The sequence below is a fragment of the Odocoileus virginianus genome, chromosome 20 (assembly GCF_023699985.2).
Source record: "Odocoileus virginianus isolate 20LAN1187 ecotype Illinois chromosome 20, Ovbor_1.2, whole genome shotgun sequence".
NCBI classification, from domain to species: Eukaryota; Metazoa; Chordata; class Mammalia; order Artiodactyla; family Cervidae; genus Odocoileus; species Odocoileus virginianus.
The window spans coordinates 38044978-38069608 of record NC_069693.1 but is presented as its reverse complement, the minus strand read 5'-3'; the positions used below and the strand labels follow the sequence as shown (position 1 = coordinate 38069608).

The following is a 24631-nucleotide window of genomic DNA, read 5'->3' as shown; positions in this document are numbered from 1 at the left end:
GTGTTCAGGGTAAATACTTAAACCCCTTTAGAGAATTTCACACATAGATACTGTGCAGCAGAAAAAAGGGATACTTATGTTTCTTAAAGCTGCTACAGCCTACAGCTTTGTACTTAAAGACAGAGGTGTTGAATGGAATTCTACTGAGGATACATCCAGTGACAATATCTCCAGAAACATCAGAGCAAACCAGTGGGTAGGACTTTCTGTTTTTAACCCTTCCGTGAGCTGTGTGAGAGTTGAGCTTTTTCGGTACCGAGGACTCAAATGTCTCTGTTACATTCCAGGAATTGTTAAGAGGATTGTTCCAGTACTGCCGCTCTGCACACAATGGGAACAAGACTAAAAATGTTGAAGATGGTGAGACAGTGACAGGAGCTGGGAAATTCCACGTGAAACAGCCTTGCCATCTCTCTTAACTCTGCGTGAGAGAAAAATGGAATAAACAGCCAAGGTTTCTAGTATTTGAGCCTGATTTCATAGGCTTTAGCTAAATTTTGCTAGCATGTGTTAATAAACACACACACTCACACACATACACATTTCACATACATTCTGTATGTTTTTTAAGTAAACAAATTCTATTGTTATATATGATTTTCGCTACGCTGAAATTCAGATTGATATAAAGGTGTGAAGCGCCTGCTAGTTTTCCCCAGGGAGCTATGGGAGCCTAGGCTGCTAGAATTTATTTTGGATTGCTTTGACTAGCAGACCATCCTAGCATTTCAGATGTAAATTCAGAAACCTTCGTGCCAGATTGGGCTGGTGGGAATTTCCATTTTTCCTAGAAAAGATAGAGAATAAAACAAATTGTATACTTCCTCTGGTTTCTTGGAGGAGGAGGTGTAGGGAGTAGGACATTAAATTCAGCTCCAGTCTGTCATTTATCTTTTTAGAAATATCTTTGACATAGTCTAGAAAAGCTCAGTCTGATAGAATAAAATGATTTTTTTTTTAAACTACAGACTTACAGTTTTGCAAGGGAAGCAAGATTTCCAAAGGATAAATGTGCCAACTTTTGGGGATATTATCAAGATCGTAGGATCTTATTTCCCAGGTTGGTTACTGAATGGTCCCTAAAACTGTTCTCTTCTGAACAAAACTGTTTTGATGATCAAATGAGAGAGTTTGTAAAGTATAAAAATACTGAACATGTGGAAGGCGTCACCTGGAGTGATGTTAGAAGTGTAAACAAGTGGCCATTCCGGACTCCTTACTTAGAGATCATTTGGCTCAGCCTCCTTAGCATCAGCGTCGCCCCCATCCCCCACGCCCATTTCCCATTTCCCTTCCCTTCCCTAGAACTGGGATCGGTCCTGGAGCTAAAGTGACTCATGATGGTTTGGAGCTCAAGGCTACTCTGGTGAGGTTTCTTCTTGACTTTGGGCTAGATATTTTGGGAGCCGGGTCTGGGAATCTTCCCATATTTTGCAAAAAAGTCTCTCTGGACAAATGTGCTCCAAGTGTCAAAATCTGACTTACCAGAGAGCTCTGGGAACATATTAAGTTGACTTTTTCCTGCATTAAGGGAAACATAACCATCATCCTGCTCTCTTCTTGTCAACATCTGCAAAAGAATGACCTTTTTTTAAAAAAACTAAAGAAACCTGAGGTAGACTTTCCAGTGTTCCTGAAAGTATCTCTGGTCACTTTTGTTTTTTTAATGACTATATTTTTTAAATTATATTTTACTTTTGATTGGAGGGCAACAGTACTCCACAACCTTGTATTGCTTTCTGCCATTCATCAGCATGAACCAGCCATAGGTATACACATGTCCGCTCCCTCTTGAACCTCCCTCCCACCTCCCTCCCCATCCCGCCCCTCTAGGTTGTCTTAGAGCACCAGCTTTGGGTTCCCTGTGTCATATAGCAAAAATTCCCACTGGCTAGCTATATTTTGTAACACTGCCTTTTCCCTAACACGTAAATTAAGATCATCTTTTTTGTATCTCCTTGCATGATCTCAGCCCATCTGGAACCACCTGTGACAGTCCTATTTGTAAATTTTTCCTTGATGTGGGGAAAAATCTCAGATAATCTCCAACTTGGTTTTGATTGATGGACAAAATTAGCCTTCACATAAAAATCTGGAGTCTCCTAGCCATCTGCAAAATTAATTTTCAGTGTGTTAAGACATACCTGCCCTGGTTATAAACACCTGGAACAGGTGGTTGCTTGATAATATATATATCCCTCTAACTTCAATGTTATTAATTTAAATGAGCAATTATGAAATTGACCAGAATTATGCATCAGATCTTCTTTAACAGATGTTGAGGGATTAAGAGGGCTTGTATTTTATTTAATGTCATAAACTTTTCATGCAGTCACCAGTGAATTATTTTTAATGAATGGAAGTTGCGGAATATGCCAGTACCAGCAATAATTTAGTTTTTTGTTGGTACTGGGGTCTCATATCTTGGGGCACCTGAACAGTAGTTGGGAAGGGTATACGCTCTTCAGCCATATAGTAGTAAGTATCTCAAACTTAACAACTCCAGAACCAAACTCTTGATTCCCATAACTTCCCCAGCCTTCCTTGCACAGGTCAATAATTTGTGCTTCTCACTGCCCAGTCAGAAACCTTGGAATTCTATTGGTTTATCTCTTCATCTATCAATGAATCCCGTTAGCTCTGTTTTCAAGACAGAGTCATGATCTGGCCACTCGTCATCACTCTGTTAACCACCTTGGTGTAAATAACCTCCCTATTTTTACCACTTATGTTCACCCCTGTCAGAGTGTTCCTTTCAAATGTGTCACGTCATTTCACTCCCTGGTCCCAATCTCACCATCCCATCCAGAAATCCCGTTTCCCTTCGTGTGATAATCTCTAGTTGCATCCATGTTGCAGCAAATGAAGTCAGTCAGAAAGACAATACCATATGATATCACTCATATGTGGAATCTCAAATATGACACAGATGAAGCTATATGCAAAACAGAAACAGACTCAGAGAGAACAGATTTGTGGTTGCCAAGGGGAGGGGGTTAGGGGAGGGATGGAGTGGGAGGCTGGGGTTAGCAAATGTAAGCTTTTAGATACAGGATCGATAACAAGGTCCTGTACGGCACAGGGAACTATTAACATGTTCAGTATCCTATGAGAAACTGTAAAGGAAAAGGATATTTAAAAAAAAAGAAAAGAAATCCAACTTCCTTCTGAGGGGCCTAATGCCCTCTAGGATCTATGTATTCCTGCCCCCACCTTCTCTCCCCAGCATAGTCTTTCTCCCCCCTCCCTCCTCCACTAGCCTTCTTTACAAAAAAAGAAAAACAGAATGAACTTTTTAAAAAAGATTTCTTCATTGGGCTATGTTGGGTCTTGGTTGTAGTGCATGGGATATTTGGTCATGGCGTGTAGACCCTAGTTGTGATGCATGGGCTCAGTAATTGCAGGGTGGACCACTGGCCCACCAGGGAAGTCTCCCTTCTTTACCATCTTTAGAACATACCCAGTTTCCTCCTGCCTCAGGGCGTTTGCATTTGCTGTTGCCTGTGTCTGGAACACTCCTCCCTCGGTTATTTGCCTGACTCACTCCCTCATTTCCTTTCCATCTCTCTGCTCCCATCCCTCCTCTGGGAGAGTTTCCTCTGACCTAGCTCTCTGACTGTAGAGAGAGTATAGAGCTATTCTGTTTTCCTCCTCCTGCTCTCCCCTGCCTGCCGTGATACCATGCACGTGTTTATAGTCTGCCTCTACATATAATCCTCATAAGGGCAGGAACTTTTTCATTCACTACTATTTCCTCAGCTCTTAAACTGTGTCCCATACTTAGTAAGTTGTTGTTGGTCGGTCGTTTAGTCGTGTCCCATTCTTTGTGACCCCACAGACTGCAGCACGCCAGGCTTCCCTGTCCTTCACCAATTCCTGGAGCTTGCTAAAACGCATGTCCATTGAGTCGGTGATGGCATCCAACCATCTCCATCTCCTGTCATCCCCTTCTCCTCCTGCTTCATCTTTCCCAGCATCAGGGTCGTTTCCAATGAGTCAGCTTTTTGCATCAGGTGGCCAAAGTATTGGAGTTTCAGCTTCAGTATCAGTCCTTCTAATGAATATTCAGGACTGATTTCCTTTAGGATGGACTGGTTGGATCTCCTTGCAGTCCAAGGGACTCTCAAGAGCCTTCTCCAGCACCACAGCTCAAAAGCATCAATTCTTCGGTGCTCAGCTTTCTTTATAGTCCAACTCTCCCATCCATACATGACTACTGGAAAAACCATAGCTTTGACTAGACAGACCTTTGTTGCCAAAGTAATGTCTCTGTTTTTTAATATGCTATCTAGGTTGGTCATAACTTTTCTTCCGAGGAGCAAGCATCTTTTAATTTCATGGCTGCAGTCATCATCTGCAATGATTTTGGAGCCCAAGAAAATAGTGTGTCACTGTTTCCATTGTTTCCTGTCTATTTGCCATGAGGTGATGGGACTGCATGCCTATCTTGGTTTTTTGAATGCTGAGTTTTAAGCCAGCTTTTTCAGTCTGCTCTTTCACTTTCATCAAGAGGCTCTTTAGTTCCTCTTCACTTTCTGCCATAAGAGTGGTGTCATCTGCATATCTGAGGTTATTGATGTTTCTCCCTGCAGTCTTGATTCCAGCTTGTGCTTCATCCAGCCTGGTAGATAGTCAGCCCTTAACTTGTTAAAGAAAGTTAGGAGTTTGGGATTAATAGATACATACTGAAGTGAAGTGTTAGTCACCTAGTGTCCTACTGGAGAGTTGGACACGACTCTTTGCAACCCTGTGGACTGTGGCCCACCAGCGTCCTCTGTCCATTTCCTGGGCAAGAATACTAGTGTGGGTAGCCATTCCCTTCTACCAGGAGATCCTCCTGACCCAGGGATCAAACCTGGTCTCCTGCATTGCAGGTGAACTCTTTACCATCTGAGCCCCCATATACACTACTATATATTAAATAGATAGAGAACAAGGATGGACCTACTGTATAGCACAGGAAACTCTATTCAGTATCTTGTAATAATGTATAATGGAAACAAATCTGAATAAGATAATATATGTATATGTATAACTGAATCACTTTGGTGTATACCAGAAACTAACCCAACATTGTAAATCAACTATACTTCAGTTAAAAAAAGAAATTGAGACTTCCCAGTGGTTCAGTGGTTAGGATTCCAGGCTTCCATTAGAAGCCTGGGTTCAGTCCCCCAAAATAATAATAATAAAGGAAATTAATTCATGTTGGGTCATTGTTCCAGCCCTGCCACTTCCTCACTTTCAGGCTCAATGGCACAGCCTTCGATGCATTCTTTTCTTTTTTTTCCCCATTTTTTTCTTTTTTCCCCCCATTTTTAAAGTCGTTATTGAATTTGTTACAATATTGCTCCTGTTTTTTAAAAAAATTATTTTTAATTGGAATATAGTTGCTTTACAACGTTTTGTTGCTTTCTGTCATACATCAGCATGAATCAGCCGTAGGTATACATATGTTCCCTCCTTCTTGAACCTCCCTCCCATCTGCCACCCCACTTACCTCTCTAGGTCCTCACAGAGCACCAGGTTGAGCTCCCTGTGTTATACAACTTTCCACTAGCTGTCTATTTTACATATGGTCACGATGCATTCTTTTTAACTCTGTTCATTTTCCTTAAATGTTTGGCCCTGATCCACGGGAATATTTAGGGGTTAGTTTTATTTTTAAACCAACACAACCTTCCCAGCAGTACCCCCCAAACATCTTGAAAATTAAAAAATAAAAACAGTATCAAGAGCACAGATGATGCACCAGAACATTCTGTTTTATGCCTTTGGCATTTGCCCTGTGAAGATGGAGCAATCCCTGGCAAACAACGTACGCGAATATGAAAACTCTTTAAAAAAAAATGAGAGACGTAAGTAGGTTATTAACTTTTCTCTGAGTAGCAGTGCTGCAAAAACTTAAAATCTTTTTTTTTTTTGCCTTATTTGTTGGCATCCTTCACATTTAAGATTTTCCTTTTTTTGAAAAACTTAATAAAGTACAATTGTCATAAAAGTAAATGTGTTCCCCAACAAAGCTTGGACTTTTTATGACTAATTTCCCAAGTCAGCGAGGGAGAGGACCGTGGACTGGACAGGTTTGGGGCACAAAACTAGGGAAGTCTCTGAGAAGTAAACTGGCTTCCGCTAGACAAGCCGAACATTGATTAAAATATTTATCATCCTTTGGGTATGCAATAGCTTTTGATGATGGAAGGCATATTAATATTCATCTTTGCTGCTTGTCTGCACTTCAGACGGAGCCCAGGAAAGAATGTTCAGTTGACCAGCTTGCTCTCCTCTGCAGGAGTCCTCGAGACCCAGCACAGCTTGGAACCAAGAAACTTGCCTTCTGATGGGATTGAGCTTTTTCTCTGGGGGGTGGAAGCGGGGGTGGGGATGGCCAGGGGTAGTGGTGTGTGTGGAGGGGTGGAGATGGGAGGAATACAAACCAGGAGAGACCTTTGCACTGGAAAACTTTAAAGGCTGACTGCTTTCTTACAGGAAGCCATTTGCCAGAGCAAAGGGAGAAGTTTGGTCATAATTTTCTAAGCAGCAGAACTGGCGTGGCTGAGTCCATGTGGCTGACGTGGCTCCTTGTGGGGAATCTAAGCCTTACAGAGGATGTTGGGGTGAATACCACTGGGGGCTGAAGATTCCCCTCTTCTTCCCCCTCCTCCCCTGCCTTTACTGAGGAAGATGTTTGCTGCCGATGCCCAGGTCTTCGGAAAACTGCTTCTTCTAGAGTGCACCGTCTCATTGTCATCTTGAGACAGAATAAATATAGATGGTGACCACTTAGGCAGGCATGCATAGCACAAGGCGGCCTGCTGGGGTTCTCAAGGCTTGTCTTTAAAAAAAAAATTTTTTTTTAATTGAAGTATAGTTGATTTACACTGTTGCGTTAGCTTCAGGTGTATAGCAAAGTGATTCAGTTATATACATATGTGTATGTGTACACACACACACACACACACACACAGGAATTCCCTGGTAGCTCGGTTGGTAAAGAATCTGCCTACAATGCTGGAGACCTGGGTTTGATCCCTGGAGAACAGAATGCCAACCCACTCTAGTATTCTTGCCTGGAGTATTCCAGGGACAGAGGAGCCTAGTGGGTTACTGTCCATGGGGTCGCAAAGAGTCAGACACACATTCATAAATACACACACACACACACACACACACACATAATGTATATTCTTTCTTTTTTTTTTAATGTGTATTCTTTTTTAGATTATTTTCCCTTATAGGTTATTACAAAATATTGAGCATAGGTCCCTATATTGCTATAGTAGGGTCCTTGTTGGTTACCTGTGTTATATATAGTAGTGTGTATTTGTTGATCCCAAACTCCCAATTTATCCCTCTCACCCCTCCTTCGCCTTTCATAACTGTAAATTTGTTTTCTATGACTGTGGGTCTATTTCTTCTTTTTAAACTTTTTATGTTAGAGTATAGTTGATTAACAGTGTTGTGATGGTCTCAGGTGTATGTGGATCTGTTTCTGTTTTGTGTGTAAATTCAAATTAACTTGTATCTTTATTTTTTTTTAGATTCTGCATATGAGTGATATATGGTTATTTGTCTTTCTCTGTCTGACTTAACTGCACTTAGTATGGTAATCCTAGGTCGAGACCTGTCTTTTAGTTTTTTCTTTTTTTCTTTAGTGGGAGGAAGAATCTGGCTTATTAGTTTAGTTAATTAAGCAGTGTTGTTTTCTGTCTTGATGGGAATAGCCTTGATTATATTTTTGAAGGCAAGTAAGAGCCCTGAAAGAACCTGACCTTTTTATTGAGTTGTCTTTAAAATAAAAACCTGGCAATTGAATAGGAAATTTTCATAAAAGCAGCAGTGCGTGAGGACACTTAGTTTCTGTCTTTAATTCTGAAAATTCAGAATCTTTGCCCCTTTGCATTGTAGTTTCTATGACTCCATGCTGAGATAGTCTTGTTAAAGATACCTTAGAAAATTGGACAGTAATGATATATTTGAAGACTCAAAAGAGTAGAAGTGTTTTTTTCCTTGACCCTAGTCATTTAATTGTTCATCTGCTCCAGCTTAGGTAGGTATTGTGAAGTTATTCAAAAAATGAGGACTTGTGTCCCCCACACTGATAAGGCACAAGGCAGCAGTGACTCCGATAGAGGAAAACAGAGGAGAGAAGTGGGTTTTGACAGAGGTTTCTGGGACTGCAGAGGAGGGTTTTCACAGCTAGACCGTCGGTTCAGTTCAGTTCAGCTCAGTCGCTCAGTCGTGTCCGACTCTTTGAGACCCCATGAACTGCAGCACACCAGGCCCCCTGTCCATCACCAGCTCCCGGAGTCCACCCAAACCCATGTCCATTGAGTCGGTGATGCCATCCAGCCATCTCACCCTCTGTCGTCCCCTTCTCCTCCTGCCCTCAGTCTTTTGCAGCATCAGGGTCTTTTCAAATGAGTCAGCCCTTTGTATCAGGTGGCCAAAGTATTGGAGTTTCAGCTTCAGCATCAGTCCTTCCAATGAACACCCAGGACTGATCTCCTTCAGGACGGACTGGTTGGATCTCCTTGCAGTCCAAGGGACTCTCAAGAGTCTTCTCCAACACCACAGTTCAAAAGCATCAATTTTTCAGCGTTCAGCTTTCTTCACAGTCCAACTCTCACATCCATACATGACTACTGGAAAAACCATAGCCTTGGCTAGACGGACCCTTTGTTGACAAAGTAATGTCTCTGCTTTTTTGATGTGCTGTCTAGGTTGGTCATAACTTTCCTTCCAAGGAGTAAGCGTCTTTTAATTTCATGGTGGACTCTGTTCAAAGATGGCTGAAGCCAGAGACACCGTTGCAGGGAAACACAAACTCTGCTCACGGATTTGAAGAGACTGAATGGAGCAGGCTTTGGGGACGTCCAGGGATGAAATGAGAGCATTAACAAGGGCCTGCTTTTTCCAATGCGTTTCTCTGCAAGGCACAGGGCTCTCACCCCTTCATAACTGGCTTTCCTACCAAAGTCAAGGGGAGCCAAGCGCCACACGCGCACAATGGAAAATACAATGAAACTACTTTCTTAATTTATTTATTTTTTGAAACTACTTTATTACCTTGCATTTGTAAAAATTTTCCTTGGGAAACAGTCAAGATTGTATTATTTGCACTATTTTCATCCTGAGTACAGCAAACAACACTACATTTTCAAAAGAATTACAAATGAGTTGAAGCATTTTTCCAACCAAGGTCTTTTATTATTATTGTTATTTTTTTTTGCCTCAAAAATGAGTATTGAACCTGTGGTATAGCACTGGGAACTATACTCAATATCTTGTAATAGCCTACACTGGAAAAGAATCTGAAAAAAAAAAAACATATATAGTATGTGTGTATATATATAAATATATATATATATGTATGTATATATCTGAACCACTTTGCTGTGCTCTTGAAACTGACACAACATTGTAAATTAGCTATACTTATGTTTTAAAAAGTTGAATACAAGCCTAATAATTTTGGACTTTTCGTCAAAGGTTTTCCCTTGTGTGAACCAGTGGTTCACCACCATTCTCTTCTGTGTTTAGGAACCTTAGGTCTCTTTTCTCTTTGCTTTTCTTCTCCTTCCTGCTTTCCTTCGTTCTTCCTCCCTCCCTTCCTATCTCTCTGTCTGATGTTGGAATTGTGATCTGGAGGGAATGACATCTCCACTGCCTCTTACAGAGGCGACAGTCTTGAGGACCTGAGTATTTGCATAGAAATATTTTGAAACACAGCCAAGAGTGTCGTTCATGAGTTACTTGATTTGATTCAGGATAGCAGGTATGGTCATCTGTCATTTCCATGGCTGAAAAAGCATTTTCTTTCCCACGCGTGTCTCCCCATTCTTCAGCTAATAGCTCCAGGTTAGTGACGGAGCCTCCATGCTGTCTTATATTTGCCGTTGTGCTTTGGTATGTCAGTCACACCACTTGAAAGACTGAGTCACTGTTCGGAATGTAAATGGTGGCTGTTCCTTCTAGTCTCTCCCACCTTTTATATATAGATTTCTGCTAGACGTTCACTGTTTCTCTTTGTGTGATGTTATTATCGTCTAGTGACTAGTTTGGTTACTTCTAAGGCATGAGGTGTTAATTCTTGAGTGATTAACAACTCCCTGTGAGTTTGATCTTCAGACTCAAGCTTCTGCAATATTGTCGTTACTTTGATCCCTTCAGTTTATAAAAAACAGTAATATCTGCAAAGTGCAATAAAGCAAAGTGCAATAAAATAGGGTATCCCTGTACATAAGATTTTCACATATAACATCCATGGTAATACCTAAGGAGTAAAATTGTTGGATCAAAGAATATGTGTATTTTCAGTTTTAAGAGAGATGGTCAAATTGCCCTCCATAGATAGAGTTTGTCATAGAGTTTCTATGTGTGTGTATGGATGTATATTTATATGTATGTATTCATATGTAGTGGTAAAGAATCCACCTGCCAATGCAGGAGATGCGGGTTTGATCCCTGGGCCCAGAAGATCCTCTGAAGTAGGAAATGGCAACCCACTCTAGTATTCTTGCCTGGAAAATCCCATGGACAGAGGAGTTTGGCGGGCTACAGTCCATGGGGTCACTAAAGAGTCAGACGTGACTTAGCGACTAAACAACATCAACAACAACAATTCATATGTAGAGTTTATGTGATGCAATGCCTCTTTTCCTCACATCCTTACCAGTGGCAGTATATTAACAGACTTTTTGTAAGTATGATTGGTGAAGAGCAGTTACTGTTTTGCATATGAAGAAACTGAGGCTCAGAGACGTTAAGTGACTTTGTAAAGATCACAGAAGTGGTGAGCTACAGGGCTGGGGTTTGCAATTTGCCAAGGCAGTCTGGTTGCAGTCTGCTTTCTGAATTACTGTAATAGTCTTAGCTGAAGCTCCATTCTGTTACATATGACCAAAGAATTCTGTCAGAATTAGAGGTTCCAACAAGGAGCACTCATATTTCTTTGGCTGGTAACTGTAGGAAGTTGTTCTTTCTCCATGGAGTTGTCTGCCAAGTCAGCTGAATCAGTCCAAGTGATCAGAATTGTTCCTCTGACATCCAGTGATATCATTACGTAGTGGGATTGAGTTTTATATGGGAGGTAAGTGGCCCTTTACCCTGCTGAATCTTAGGGCCCAGTGCTGTAGCTGTTTTCATCAGTGGAAGGGGAAGGGTGGGGGTGGTCTCCTTGTTGCCGGAGTCATGGCATGTTGCCTGATTTTCTGTTTTAAGTTACGTTCCCGTTGGACTTTGTTCAGGTGTGAGTTTTGGTGGCTGTGTTCCACTGTGATGAACCTCCTTGGCCTCTCCTGCTCACCTTCATTCTTCCTCCATCTGTCAGTCTTCATTAGGTCATTTAGACAACGATTCATTTTCTGTTCTGGCCCTTTTCTGCTTGGCTCTGCAACTGTGAGTTCAAGCCTTCACCCTGCACACACAGTTCCTAGGTAAGAGTTTATTGCAGGAAGACTTTGGGCAGGATTGAGATGATCGGAGAGTGGTTAGAATTATATTTCCAGGTAAAGGCAAGGATGAGAAGAGGTCTCAGGAGGGGTAGAGAGGTCCTCTTTGACCCCTTCCTGAACTGTGTTGATAGACTTTCATTCTCAGAAGTTGGGTGGGGTACCCTCTATGACTCTGGGCCCTGATGGGTCATATCCCTTGCTGTGTTGTAAAGTCAGGTTCTGCTGTTGATGGCATGACCCACAGCATCAGTCATCAAGTCTTGTCAATTTGAGTCCTATTCCCTTTGAAGTAGTCAAGCTTAGATCCTTTTGGGTTAAGAACTTCAGGTCTTAGGCTAGCCAAGTCTGAGCCCTGGCTGAATTAAGTAAGAGTATATACTACTGGGCAGTGACATGGGGAGCCTCAAGCTTCCTCTTCTGTAAAATGGGCATGCTGAAAGTACTGTCCTATTGGGATTATGGTCAGATTTGTCCACAGTAGTAAGTGTAGTGTTTTGTACATTGCCTGGCATATTTTCAGCATTATTGTTTTGAACCTGTTCTCTTGTTTCATTCCTCCTGCCATTTGCTAATTCAGTGCCCCCTCACCTCTCACCTAAGTCATCCCTCCAGCTCCTGTAGACTCCCAACTTTATCTTATGGTTACATTTGCCTAGAATCCATGCTTTCCATTCGAGTCTCTGTTCAGAAGTCCCCTCAGAGTGGCCCTTTCCTCTCTCTTCTTTCTCTGCTTTATTTTTCCTCAGAGCATTTATCACTCTCTGAATGGATATCTAATTCATGCGTCTGTTGCCTGTGCTAGAATTTTAAGCATCTCGAGGGCAGGGACTCTGTCTTGTCCTTTCTGTGTTCTCGTTACCCACACTGTAGGACCGTAACTATTTGTTGTGCACGTGAAGACACACGTGCTTTGTAGGTGTAGACTCTTTCTGAGTTGCCCCTTTTTATACCTATAGTGCTTCATACATACATATATATAAATATATATATAAATACATATACATATATATATACATATATATATATATATATATATATATATATATATATATATATACATATATATATATATATATAATATATATATATATATATATATATATATATATATATATATATATATATATCTTAGTACCTTGACCAGGGATTGAACCCACACCTCCTGCAGTGGGGGGCTTCCCTGCTGGATCAGACTGTAAATAATCCACCTGAAATGCAGGAAATGTGGGTTTGATCCCTGGGTCAGGAAGTTCCCTTGGAGAAGGGAATGGCTACCCACTCCAGTATTCTTGCCTGGAGAATCCCATGGACAGAGGAGCCTGGTTGGCTCCAGTCTATGGGGTCACAAAGAGTCGGACACGACTGAGCAACTAACACTTTCCCCTGCAATGGAAGGGAGGAGTCTTAACCACTGGACCCCAGGGAAGCCCCTGTGATATTGTTGAGTGGCCTGCTGTCCCTTCTTCTTGGTTTAGTCCATTCTACAAACTCCTTTGTTTAAAAACATCCAATAATGATCCATTACCAACTGCTGGAAACTTTAATCTTTTCAGCCTTTTCTGGAATGCGATTTCTCTGCCTTCAAGGTCTTCAACCTTAGGTTGTACATGAGAGACCCCTATGCAACTTTTTAAGAACTTGAGGATGATGTCCAGGGACTTGGGTTCAAGAGATATAACTTTCAATCTTGGCTGGACATTTGAATCATGCAAGATTAATTTTTAAATGTATCCTGTGGGTGTTGGCTCTAGCAATACTGATTTAATTGGTCTCATCTGTGGTGCTTGGTGGATTTCAGTGTGTGGCCAAGTTGCAGTAGGTTTAAAAAGCCTCACAAATGATTCTGATATGTATTCAGGGCTGATAACGACTCTTCAACAGGTATTTGACCTCTCACCAAGTTCAGTTTGATCAAATGGATGAATATATGGACGTTTGAACAAATTAACAGGAAATGCTATCTCACTTTGAAGTGAAGTGAAGTTGCTCAGTTGTGTCTGACTCTTTGCAAATCCATGGACTGGAGCCCACCAGGCTCCTCCGTCCATGGAATTTTCTAGGCAAGAGTACTGGAGTGGGTTGCCATTTTCTTCTCCAGGGGATCTTCCTGACCCAGGGATCGAACCCAGGTCTCCCTCACTGCAGGCAGATTTTTTTACCAGTTGAGCCAGCAGGGAAGCCCGGTGACTTTAAACCAGGACAACTATATTGTCTCACTTTAAACATTTTTAAACTTTAAAAATGTGCTGTCTCACTTTAAAACAACACAAATGTATTGAGTGCCTGTTGCATTTCCGAAATTCTGGGGAGGACTCAGGAGGGAAACAGCCATATTTATAACTGGTATACAGGGTAGAAGAGGATATCAACAAATGTATAAACAGAGCTTTAAAAGCTTGGGAGATGGTGGGGTACACGTGGATGGGTAGGATTTCGGAGTCTTCTTGATCAGCAGGGACTTCTGAATTGAGTCTTATGGAGTGGGGAGGATTTCAGCAGGTGACGATGGCAATGGGGAGAGAGTAGACATCTCCCATGGAGGGAACAGCACATGTAATGGTTGAAGTCAGGAAATGCAGTTTATATTCAAGCTGCCTACAGTGGGGCTGGCAGTCCCCCAAAGCTAGTCTCCTGTGATTAGTCGCTAAGTCGTATCTGACTCTTTGTGACCCCATGGACTGTAGCCTGCCAGGCTCCTTTGTCCACGGGAATTCTCCAGGCAAGCATACTGGAGTGGGTTGCCATGCCCTCCTCCAGGGCATCTTCCCAACCCAGGGTTTGAACCAGGTCTCCTGCATTGCGGGCGGATTCTTCACTGTTTGAGCCACCAGGAAAACTCAAGAATCCTGGAGTGGGGAGCCTATTCCTTCTCCAGGGGATCTTCCTGACCCAGGAATCGAACCGGGTTCTCTTGTATTGCAGGCAGGTTCTTTACCATCTTACCCTCTTCTTCTAGAGTTCTCTGACTCAGGAAATGGTACGCACTGCTCAGCTAGCTCTTCATGCAAGAAGTGGAGGACTCAACCTTGAGACTTATCCCTTTCCCATCCCACATATCCAATCTGAGAACTTTTGTTCCTGAAGTATCCACTTCTTTCTGCTCAGTCATGGCCGGCTCTTTGTGACTCTGTGGATTATGGCCCGCCAGGCCCCTCTGTCCATGGAATTCTCCATGCAAGGATACTGGAGTGGGTGGCCATTCTGTTCTGCAGAGGATCTTCCCTACCCAGGGATGTTTGGATTTACAATTAAGGGCAGCATTTTCAAATGCAGTTTCCGAACATTTTGGCACTAGGAGCCATGCAGAATGTGGACAGTGGTTTCAGCAGTGTCACTTAGAGGCCATTCTTACTTATGCTTCTTATGTCAATGCCCAGAGTCACCATCCAGCTTTGAAGGGACCAGAGGGTCTCCGGCCCAGGGTATCTTTGGCACATGTACAAGAATCCTCATGCTGACTGACTTGGAATCTCCTGGTGAGAAGTGATTTGTTACCCTGATTAGAATATAAACACTTGCTGAAGTTGAGTTTTTGTCTCTCATGTGAGTTTTATTATAGCCTTCTGTGTTTATAAACATGTCTAGAGCATGAGGGAGAAATGTGATAACCTTTAAGCCCCCAAGAGAGTATCCATTTGTTTCCTCTGTGGGTTGAAATTAAGATAACTTAGCATCCTTCTCTGAGAGTCCTGTATCCCTCTTGCTTTGACCAGCTGACATGGGATGGTGCCCAGATTGCCATTCCCTAATTGTTGCGTCCTCTTCTAGTAGAGTCTGTAAGTCTTTTGACAGATTACTTCTGTAGTCAGTTGGCATTCACTGGAGGGATGCAAAGTCCAGGTGAGACTTCCGTTGAATCTAACAAACAGATACTGACTTTTTAAAGATTTAATGTGTCAGGCAGTGGAGCATATCAAGAGTTGCTATACTCATGGAGCTTACATGTTTGTTAAGGAAATAGACATACTCGTAAATAAGGCAGGATGTGGAAGGTCAAACGAGAAGGAGAAACAGAGTGTTGTGGGAGTGCCCAGAGCATATGAGTCAGATTGAGAAAGCTGGGGAAGCCTTCATGGAAGAGGAGTGTCCTTTTGATTGTACCTTGAAGAATGAACTGACCTTGGATAGGCAGAATTTTCACAGGTGAAGAGGAAGGACAGGCCCCATTTTCGGCAAGGCCAGCAGCAGGCACAAGGGCTCAGTTCTAGAACATTAGGGCATACCTGTAGAAACAATATAGTATCTTATCATTGGTGCTTGGGGAACCTGTTTTTGGGCTGAAATAGAAGCAAGAGAGGTAGGCACCTAGGAACTAGAGAACAAGTGAAAAGGAGAGAACGGGACCATCTTATGAAGAGCGTTGAATGGCATGCTTAGGAATTTGGCCTTAAAAAATTATTTATTTATTTGGCTTCACTGGGTCTTTTAAAAAAATAATTAATTTATTTTAATTGGAGGATAAGTACTTTACAATATTGTGATGGTTGTTGCTACACATCAACATGAATTGGCCACAGGTATGCATGTGTCCCTGGGTCTTAATTGTGGCACACAGGATTTTCGATCTTCATTGTGGCAAGTGGGATCTTTAGTTGGAGCACGAGAGCTCTTTAGTTGTTGAGGCCTATGGGATCTAGTTCCCTGTCCAGGGATTGAACCCAGACCCCTTGCATTGGAAGCATGGAATCTTAGCCACTGGACCACCAGGGAAGTCCCAGCAATTTGGCTTTAATTCTAGAGATCATGGTAGGGGTTTGGTTTCAAAGATTTTTGAATAGGTTTCATTTTTCAAAACTGTAACTGGCTGCAGCACAGTGGGTAGATTATAGAAAGGAGAGGCTGGGGACAGGAAGACCTGTTGCAAATATACTGGTGAGCAGTAATGAGGTTCTGAACCAGGGAGGGTGATGGAGAAAATAAGAAGAGGGATAAATTCCAGAGTTTTGCTTAGTGTTTAGAGAGGTACATAAGTCAGACTACAGTCAATAAGGTTGCAAAGACTCCACTTCAGTCACACAGCTGAAGTGACTGAGCACACTTGCACACACATAGAACTTCATAATTGGATGTTAGGGACAAGAGATGAGGAAAAGTCATGGGAAGTTTCACAAGCTATCCAATCTTAGTTACTGGATGGATGAGGATACCATTTACCAAGCTAAGGAACAGAAGAGGAGGACATGAAGCGCCATGTTGACTTTGAGGAGCCAGTAGAACATCTAAGATTGTCTAGAAATCGCAGAAGGTCTGGAGCTTGGTAGAGATGCCAGAAGCGAGTGTAGACGTGGGGGTTGGATTCACGTCTTCAGCAGGCATTCTTTCCATGCCTGTCATGTGCCAGGCAGTGTTCTCCATCTGTTCATCTGTGTTTGAAAGCCCCTAACATGTGGCAGCCATCAATATGGAGACAGCAGAAGGAAGTAGTGAGCAAGAAGGGTGGTGAAGAAGTCAAGGGACATCACAGGTGGAGTCTATTAATACTATAAAGGTTAAGCATAGGAGATGGCAGTCAGAGGGCTGCAAAGAAAACCAGGGGCAGGTGCTAGAATTGAGGGAGACGTGTCGAGCCCCATGGGAGGTCAGTAGGGTCAAGAGGGACCCTACTGTTGGTAAGAAACAGTGGGTCAGTTTGGAAAATTCAGCTTGGAAAATTCCAGGAGGACGGTAAGGGCAGAAGGACAAGGAGGGTGAAGACTGGTGGACCAGGCTGCACGTTGCTGTGATGGGACCTGAGAGGAGGTTTCTCAGAGCCAGGGATGCTGTAGGTCAACCCGAGGGGCCTGAGAAGAGGTACATTTTAGCCAGATGGGGGAGCTGCAGTTAGCTGTCAGAATTCTTGCGTTCTCCAGCTGTCAGCCTGTGGACCTTCACTTGCTGTAGCTGACTAAATAAAGGCTGACCTAGAGCCATAAACATTTTAATTTGCAAAACCATTGTCATATTCCAACATAAATGGGGGGCAATTTAGCAATGCATCTCCAAAATAGCACTGGATGCTAGCTCAGGCTTTTGCAATATATGTTGAAAATGAACCTTGAACGCTGTGGCATAAGAAAACAGGTTGTTGATTTTCGTGATTAATTTGGTCTCTAAGGCCAAGGAGCCTGTTCATGGCCATATATCAGTTGTGGTGATAGTTTTGGGGCACAATGAAAAATCAATACTGGAACTACAGGGCTGTACTCCTAAAATCCAAGGTGTGTTTTGTTGCCAATCTCATGGAAGAAACTGACCCTCAAAGGGACAGACAGACATACCTTCATTGTTGCACAAGTGTGTGTCCATGGTGGAAAAGCCAAGGAAAGGGATTGGGTCTTATCAGAGTGTAGCTGGGGTGCTTGGAGAAGGTTCAGATGGTTGCAATTTCGAGTAAGATCTCACTTCCAGCTCTATGTGTGGGCTTCCCAGGTGGCTCACTGTAAAGAATTTGCCCGACGCAAAATTTGCAGGAGATGCAAGACTCACGGGTTTGATCCCTGGGGTGGGAAGATCCCCTAGAGGAGGAAGGGGCAACCTACTCCATATTCTTGTCTGAAAACATCCCATGAACAGAGGAGCCTGGTGGGCTACAGTTCATGGGGTCACAAAGAGACGGACATGACTGAGTGACTGAGCAGCCACGCACGTACAGTTACATGTGTCCTAAGGCAGCCTCAACTAGTAACCTTAGAAGGTTGTGCAGATGGAAGCCAGGATACCTGGTTATGCTTTAGCCTCTGCTAATCATATGGTGCTGTCAGACAAGTCTCTTCCCCGCCCCAGTGTGTTTCTGTGGTTTTCTGTGTTAGGACTTCAGAGATGCTTGAAGCCCTCTGAAGAGATTGACATACTTGAGTGGGAAAGAAGCATCTTCTATTAGCATCATTATGAACAAGACACCCAAGGGGCTTGTTTACATTTTCCATTCCTTCGAGTGGGAGTAGACTTCTTTTCTGTCAAGGCTGTGTTGTTTAAGTCTGTCTGTAGGGGATTCTTTTTGGTGTTTCGCCTTTTGTTTTGGCAGAAGTGGCCGATCCCCGCTTGTCATGGTGATAGAATCATTGCCTGCAGACTGCATTAGACAACTAGAACGTGAAGGGAAGAACCTTGTGTAGGTAGATGGGAGTGTGAGAACCGGGAAATGGCCTGCTCATGGGTCCAAACGTTGGCAACGGTGCCATGACGAGAAGAAATCTCAACATCCAGAGAAAAAAAGCAAAAGTGTTAGTTGCTCAGTCATGTCCAACTCTGCAACCCTGTGGACTGTGCCTGCCAGGCTCCTCTGTCCATGGAATTCTCCAGGGATGAATACTGAAATGGGTTGCCGTTTCCTACTCAAGGAGATCTTCCCGACCCAGGGATCAAACCCATGTCTCCTGCATTGCAGGCAGATTCTTTCCCATCTGAGCCACCAACATCCAAGGCGAAGATTCATTCTGTGATCCAACCTGCCATTTTTCTAAGCCAAGTTGGAATTAATTAAGTAGATGCATGAGTCAGTTGAAATTTACTAGCAGCTTCTTGACCTAATACCTTAGAAAGTTCTGTCCTTACAGATCAGGTCTCACATTGAGGTCAGAAGAATCAGATCCAACTTAAAGAAAGGAGAGCTAGTAGAAATGCCAAGGGCGCCTCCCAGTGAACTGTACCTCTAGTGGCCCCTTTGACGCACTTCTGTTCCATGCGACTTATGATTATTTGGGCGCTAAGGTTTGCAGCAGGCTGCCTTGATGTATAGCAGGCTGCCTTGATGTACAGGCTGAGGTTGTGATTTGTTTCTTTTCCCATCTCCTTTGCATCTCCTCGTTTCAACTTAAGAAATGAATTGTGTGGCCTTTTATAATATAGAGATTAGCGCAGCCTTTTTTAAGTCCCTCTTCTGTGATCTCTCTTAGGAGTTGACTCTTTGCAAAAGAAACACTCTGTCTTGTCAGAATGACAGTGATTAGCCCACAGTTTGGAAAATCTCTAGCAGCTTTTGTTCCCTGAAAAAAAAAAAAAAGAAAAGAAAAACTTGATTTGATGAATAAAAAGTTGGGGGATTTGATGAGTCAGAGGGCAAGAAAACGTCCTCGTCTCACATGAGGCTCCCATAGAGTCAGACACAGCGAACACCGGGGAGAAAATAAACCTTAATCTCCCAAGGAAAAACCCTGGAGCATGAAAGTGTTGCTGCTAGAAATGCTGTAAATCTTGCAAACCGTGTAGGTTTTCTGTTTGGGGCAACATCAAAGCCCAGCTACTTTTGAGATTAAACGTGTGTTTGACAAACAAAACTCTCCCCATGCCACACTCTTTACGAGATTTGGCCTGTCTCTTGCCTTTGTTTTACCTCCATGGGACTTCCTTTCTTCCTGAGATGTGGGAAGTCTCACCTCCTCAAGTCTGGGGCAGGCTGCGATGGTTTGTGCCTTGAATGGCGGGTGCAGGCCCCGGCGGCATGGCCTCCACTTTCCAGCGTGTTCCTGCCCCAGTGGTAGCCCACACCTTCTCCCAGTCACTTCCCAGGGACCCTCTTACTTGTGGAAGAGGGGTCTTAGAGTCTTCGCTGACTCGAAGAAGATCAAACAGCAGGAAGACAGTGGTTTCCCTCAGCCGAGACAAAGGAGTTTGTCTTTCACCTCAGAATTTCTGTTTCTTTTCAAACCGTCTTCCCCACTGTCTCAGAAGAAATGCTTGTGTTTTTTTTTGCTTGTTTGTTTGTTTTGTCCTGACCTGTTTCCGAGTTGGGGATGTCTCGGTGCTTTCTCTCTTGCAGACTGGAAATAGATGATTTTGTTTTTGTGCGAGGAAAGTTCTTTTTTTGGAGAAATTATCACTTAACAGAAAAAAAACTTTCCTTCAGTAAGATCGTTTTTTGGGGAACTAGAGGGTGGTAAGATTTTGCTTTAAAGAAAAAAAACCCTTGTCTTTTAAAGGAGTTGGGTTCTCTCAAGTCACACATTCCAGCCTTCTGTCAGAGTCCCTGGTAAGCTCTGGTCTGTGGCTGCTCCTCAGGGTGGTCAGATCGCAAGTGGAGGACAGACTGGGGAGGCAAATGGCTTTAAGGGTAAACCCCACAGCGTAAAAATCTCATCACTGGAAAAGCACTTGTGTGGTTCAGACTAGGTACTCCCAAGTGGAAGGAGGGTGACGGTGAATGGTTAAGGGACTCACTAAAATATCTTAAATTGTCTCCGTTAAACACGTAGCGTCCTTAGAGGTCACACGGAGCTGAAACTTGAACAGCTGTCCAACAAGCATCTGAGATTGTTTTTAATTGTGTCCCCTTTCTGGAACAGCAGTAATTCTTGTTGATACTGTCAAGAACCTTTCCACCCAGCACAAGCGCACCATACTTGAAGGTCAAATGCTTAACCCTTCTGCACGGTTACAATGAAAACGGACCCCTTTGTTTTCATTAATGTATACCCCAGCCGCGCTCACGGGGAGAATGGGGGCCTCAGGCGCTCACCAAGCTGAAGTAACTTATTGTCCGAGCACCACAAAGACGGCATATTTTCGTTTTCATCCAACAGTTGCCTGCCTTTGCCTGTGCAGCCGAACACGAGACAGTACGGCCATTTATCAATGGGCCGAATTTTGGGGTACCATTTTGTTCCTCTGACCTGTGTTACTTTTTACTGACCCGACCAAATTGCTTAAAACTTTTCCCTTTTCTGCTGTCAGTGTTTAAAGCTGCTTAATGTCTCTGAAGTGATCCACGCACCACCCCCCACCCCGCCCACCGCTTTTTAAAACACTTTACATTCCTGTTTACCACCACACCTGTTACTGTAGCGAACCATGAAATCACAAATGCTTTGCAGCTCTTCGTGACCAATAATACTTTATTAAAGATAAAGAGCATCTCTTATACTGTGATGCCAGGGTGGTGTATGAAGGTAAGCGGGCTGATGATCTACATATGTTTATTGGTTGGGAGCCAATCGGGAAAGTAGGTTGGTGTGTTTATTTGTTTGTTTGGTAAAAAGAAATCTCTCCCTCTCTTTTTTTTTTTTTTCTGCTCCTTAAGAGTTAAACCAAAGGGGCCAGTTCAGCAAACATTAAATATGAGCCTCGAACATGAAGGCTGCATTGTTACTGAAACAAAAATGCCGCAGCAGGTGGTGGACTTGAACAGGAGGGAGGAGGGGGTTCAGTTGTTGCCCATTTTTCTAATCCTTTCAGAAAACCCATTGTCTAAACCCCAAAGTTAAAGTGTCCTGGTTCAGTCTCATGGAGACAATTTCGACATGAAAGGACCGTGCCCACCACGGGTTTTCTACAACGGTTTAATCTTCGGGTATGGAATGTATCACCACTAAACAAGGCAGGAGAGGCAATTATCTCAATGAGATGAGCCAATAATATCTGCTTATCAAAGCATAAAACTGTCCTGAGTGCAGCCAGTTAGTTAAGTAGGAATTTGTGCCAACAGCAGTAGTGTTAGCAGCTTTTAGATTGTATCACTCAAGACAGAAATGTGGTTTCTGTTGTCTTTGAGGCTTTCAGAGCAACTTTGTGGTGACCACATTACCTTTATAAAGCTCAGGTGAAACCCCGCCTAGTCTGTACTGGTTTATATCAAACTGTTTCGTGGAGGGGATTGTTTTTAAACAGTATCAATAATTGAAGTTGAAATAATTGTTTTCTTTCCCCAAAGATGAGTAAAATATAGTTTCTAGCTTTAGAGTCAGAGTTCATTAAATAGGATGCACTAAAAAATGAGTTGGGGACTTGCCTGGCAGTCCAGTGGTCAAGAGTCCACCTTCCAATGCAGGGGTTCTATTCCTGGTCAGGGAACTAAGATCCCACATACCGTCGGGCACCTACGCTCTCATGTTGCAACTAGGGAAGCCTGCCCACCACAGTTACTGAGCCCGTGTGCTCTAGAGTCTGTGTGCCACCACTTGAGAAGCTCATGTGCCACAAGAGAGAGCCCGCATGCCACAACAAAGACCCAGTGCAGCCAAAAATAAATGAAAAATAAACCTTTTTTTTTTTTTAAATAAAAGATGAGTTAAAGGGCAAAGGCAGACTCCTGGACTGATTCCCGTTATTGTTCCTGCTGCAGGGTGTGAAGTAGCCCATTTGTGTGCAGAGTCCCTCTGTGTTTTGTTGTGTTTTTTAATATTTTTTGTTTGGCTGAACTGGATCTTAGTTGCAGCTCCTCGCTGTGGCATGTGGGATCTAGTTCCTGGACTTGGGATCGAACCTGGGCACCCTGTACTGGAAGTGCCAAGTCTTAGCCACTGGATCACCAGGAAAGACCCCCTCTGTGTTCTCATTGAGCTGTTTTCATTGTCGATTTTACTCCAAATTGCAGTTGGAATAATTTAAGAAAGTGAGTGCAGTGTAATGACAGTTTTCTATTATAAATTCCTGAGAAGTCTAGAGTTGGAAAATCTCATTTTCATAAACCTCAGACACAAATTCTGAAACATTTGTAGATGTTCCTTCAGTCATGTTCTTATATTAATGGATGATGTGAACACCAGGTTTATTAGCCTAACCAGAAAGAAGCTACATTTCTATTGCTTAAGCCACATGTGAGATCTAATGATGGCTGCTGTCTGTGGCACTAAATATATAAACAGGTTAAAATCTGCCCAACTCAAAGGTTTTTGTAACCTTCTATATAATATTGGCATTCAGAAGTTAGTGAACTTATGGTTGCCAAAGGGGAAAGGTCTGGGGAGGTGGGGATGAACTGGGAGTGCAGAACTGACATATGCACATTACTATAAAAATAGATAACCAACAAGGACCTACTGTATAGCCCAGGGAACTCTACTCCATATTATGTAACAACTTAAATGGGAAAAAGATTTTGAAAAGAATAGATACATTTATGTATATAACCAAATCACTTTGCTGTATGCCTGAAGTTAACACAACATTGTTAATCAACTCTACTCCAATAGAAAATAAAAATTAAAAAAAAAGTTAGTGTCTCCATCTGACACTCATATATTTTCATGTGTGATATTCATAAATGTGTCTGTAAATTGGGATAATGATAAACCTGCTTCACTAAACTGTTATGAGGATGTAACAAGGAATCCATGAGAAGCAATCAGGACGGGATCTGGCACGTTGTAAAGGTCCAATCATTGATCGTTTTTGTGGTGGTTTTTATTATTAATACCTCTCGAGTTGTATTTATTTAGCACTGAAATGTGTTTTTCTTTTCATAGCTACTATTAATGCATTAGTAAGATGTACTTAAATTGCTGCTTTAATAGGCATTTAAATAATTCCTGAATTCCTATTTGAGAACTCTGTCTCCAAACCGTGTGTGTATGTGTGTGTTTGTGTGTTCTCTGAGCAGATATGCGCCAAGCAGCAAGTAATGCTGACATTGAAGACGTGGTAGGCAGTGGTGTTTACAGGGAGTGTAAACAGGCAGGGACTGCATTTGTCTCGGGTAGATTTTATCTGTGGACAAGTGCAGCAACTCTGCCCACGTGACCTGTGCTGAATTATCTTTCCCTACCAGATTGTTACTTCATTTAGAGTTTTAATAGTCACATTGTCAATAGCATGAGCAGCTTCATTACAGCAGGACATAGCTCTGACCTCAGGAATCTTAAGAAAAATAAGACTTTTTTTTTAAGGGTGGGCCGATCTTTATGTAGAAATTTTTTAGTTATATCTTTGTTCTTACGGGTTCACATTTTAGTTTCCATTGCCTCAAAATGAAAAGGATAAGAGTATTTAGCAGATCAGGATTAAATAATAATGTAATGGTTATGCTTGGCTATGAACGGGACAGCTTACTGTTTTGTAAATCAAAATCAATTCTGACAGTTCAACAGTTAATTTACATAACCCCTTTGGTCACCTTCCACCCCATGTATATATTTTATTTGTCTATCTAGATAGAAAGCTCCTGGTAGCCAGGTATTGTGGCCTTACAGACTACAGACAGCCTTATAGTAGAAACTCAGATTGTTTGATTCATTACATGGAAATTTGCCTTCAGAAAACCTGTTCCTTATGCTCTGTGTGTTTGAAATGTTTTGGGCCTGGAGTTGGTGCACCTGATGTCCAGTCATAGCTTGATTTCTTTATTCATTTTGATATTGAATGAGTTATTTAATGTAGCCGAGCCTCAGAGTCCTTATCTGTAATAAGAAGGTTAATAACACTGGCTCTATCTAACTCACGTAGCTGTTGTGAGGATTACATGAGACAGTGTTCATGAAAACACT

At 42.5% G+C, this 24631-nt stretch overlaps 1 protein-coding gene across 3 annotated transcripts in view; it reads left to right on the top strand.

Annotated features, from left to right (window-relative positions):
* Positions 1–24631, top strand: part of FTO (FTO alpha-ketoglutarate dependent dioxygenase) — a 417942-nt gene that overhangs the window by 189289 nt on the left and 204022 nt on the right. Inside the window, exon 8 of one of the 3 annotated variants that reach the window (XM_070451298.1) lies at positions 288–464. The exons of the other annotated variants lie outside the window; for them this stretch is intronic. Within the exon in view, the coding sequence (XP_070307399.1) occupies positions 288–419 (132 nt within the window). The 3' untranslated portion in view covers positions 420–464. Of the gene's footprint in view, positions 1–287; positions 465–24631 lie in introns of those variants that run through there. 3 annotated transcript variants of the gene reach the window in all.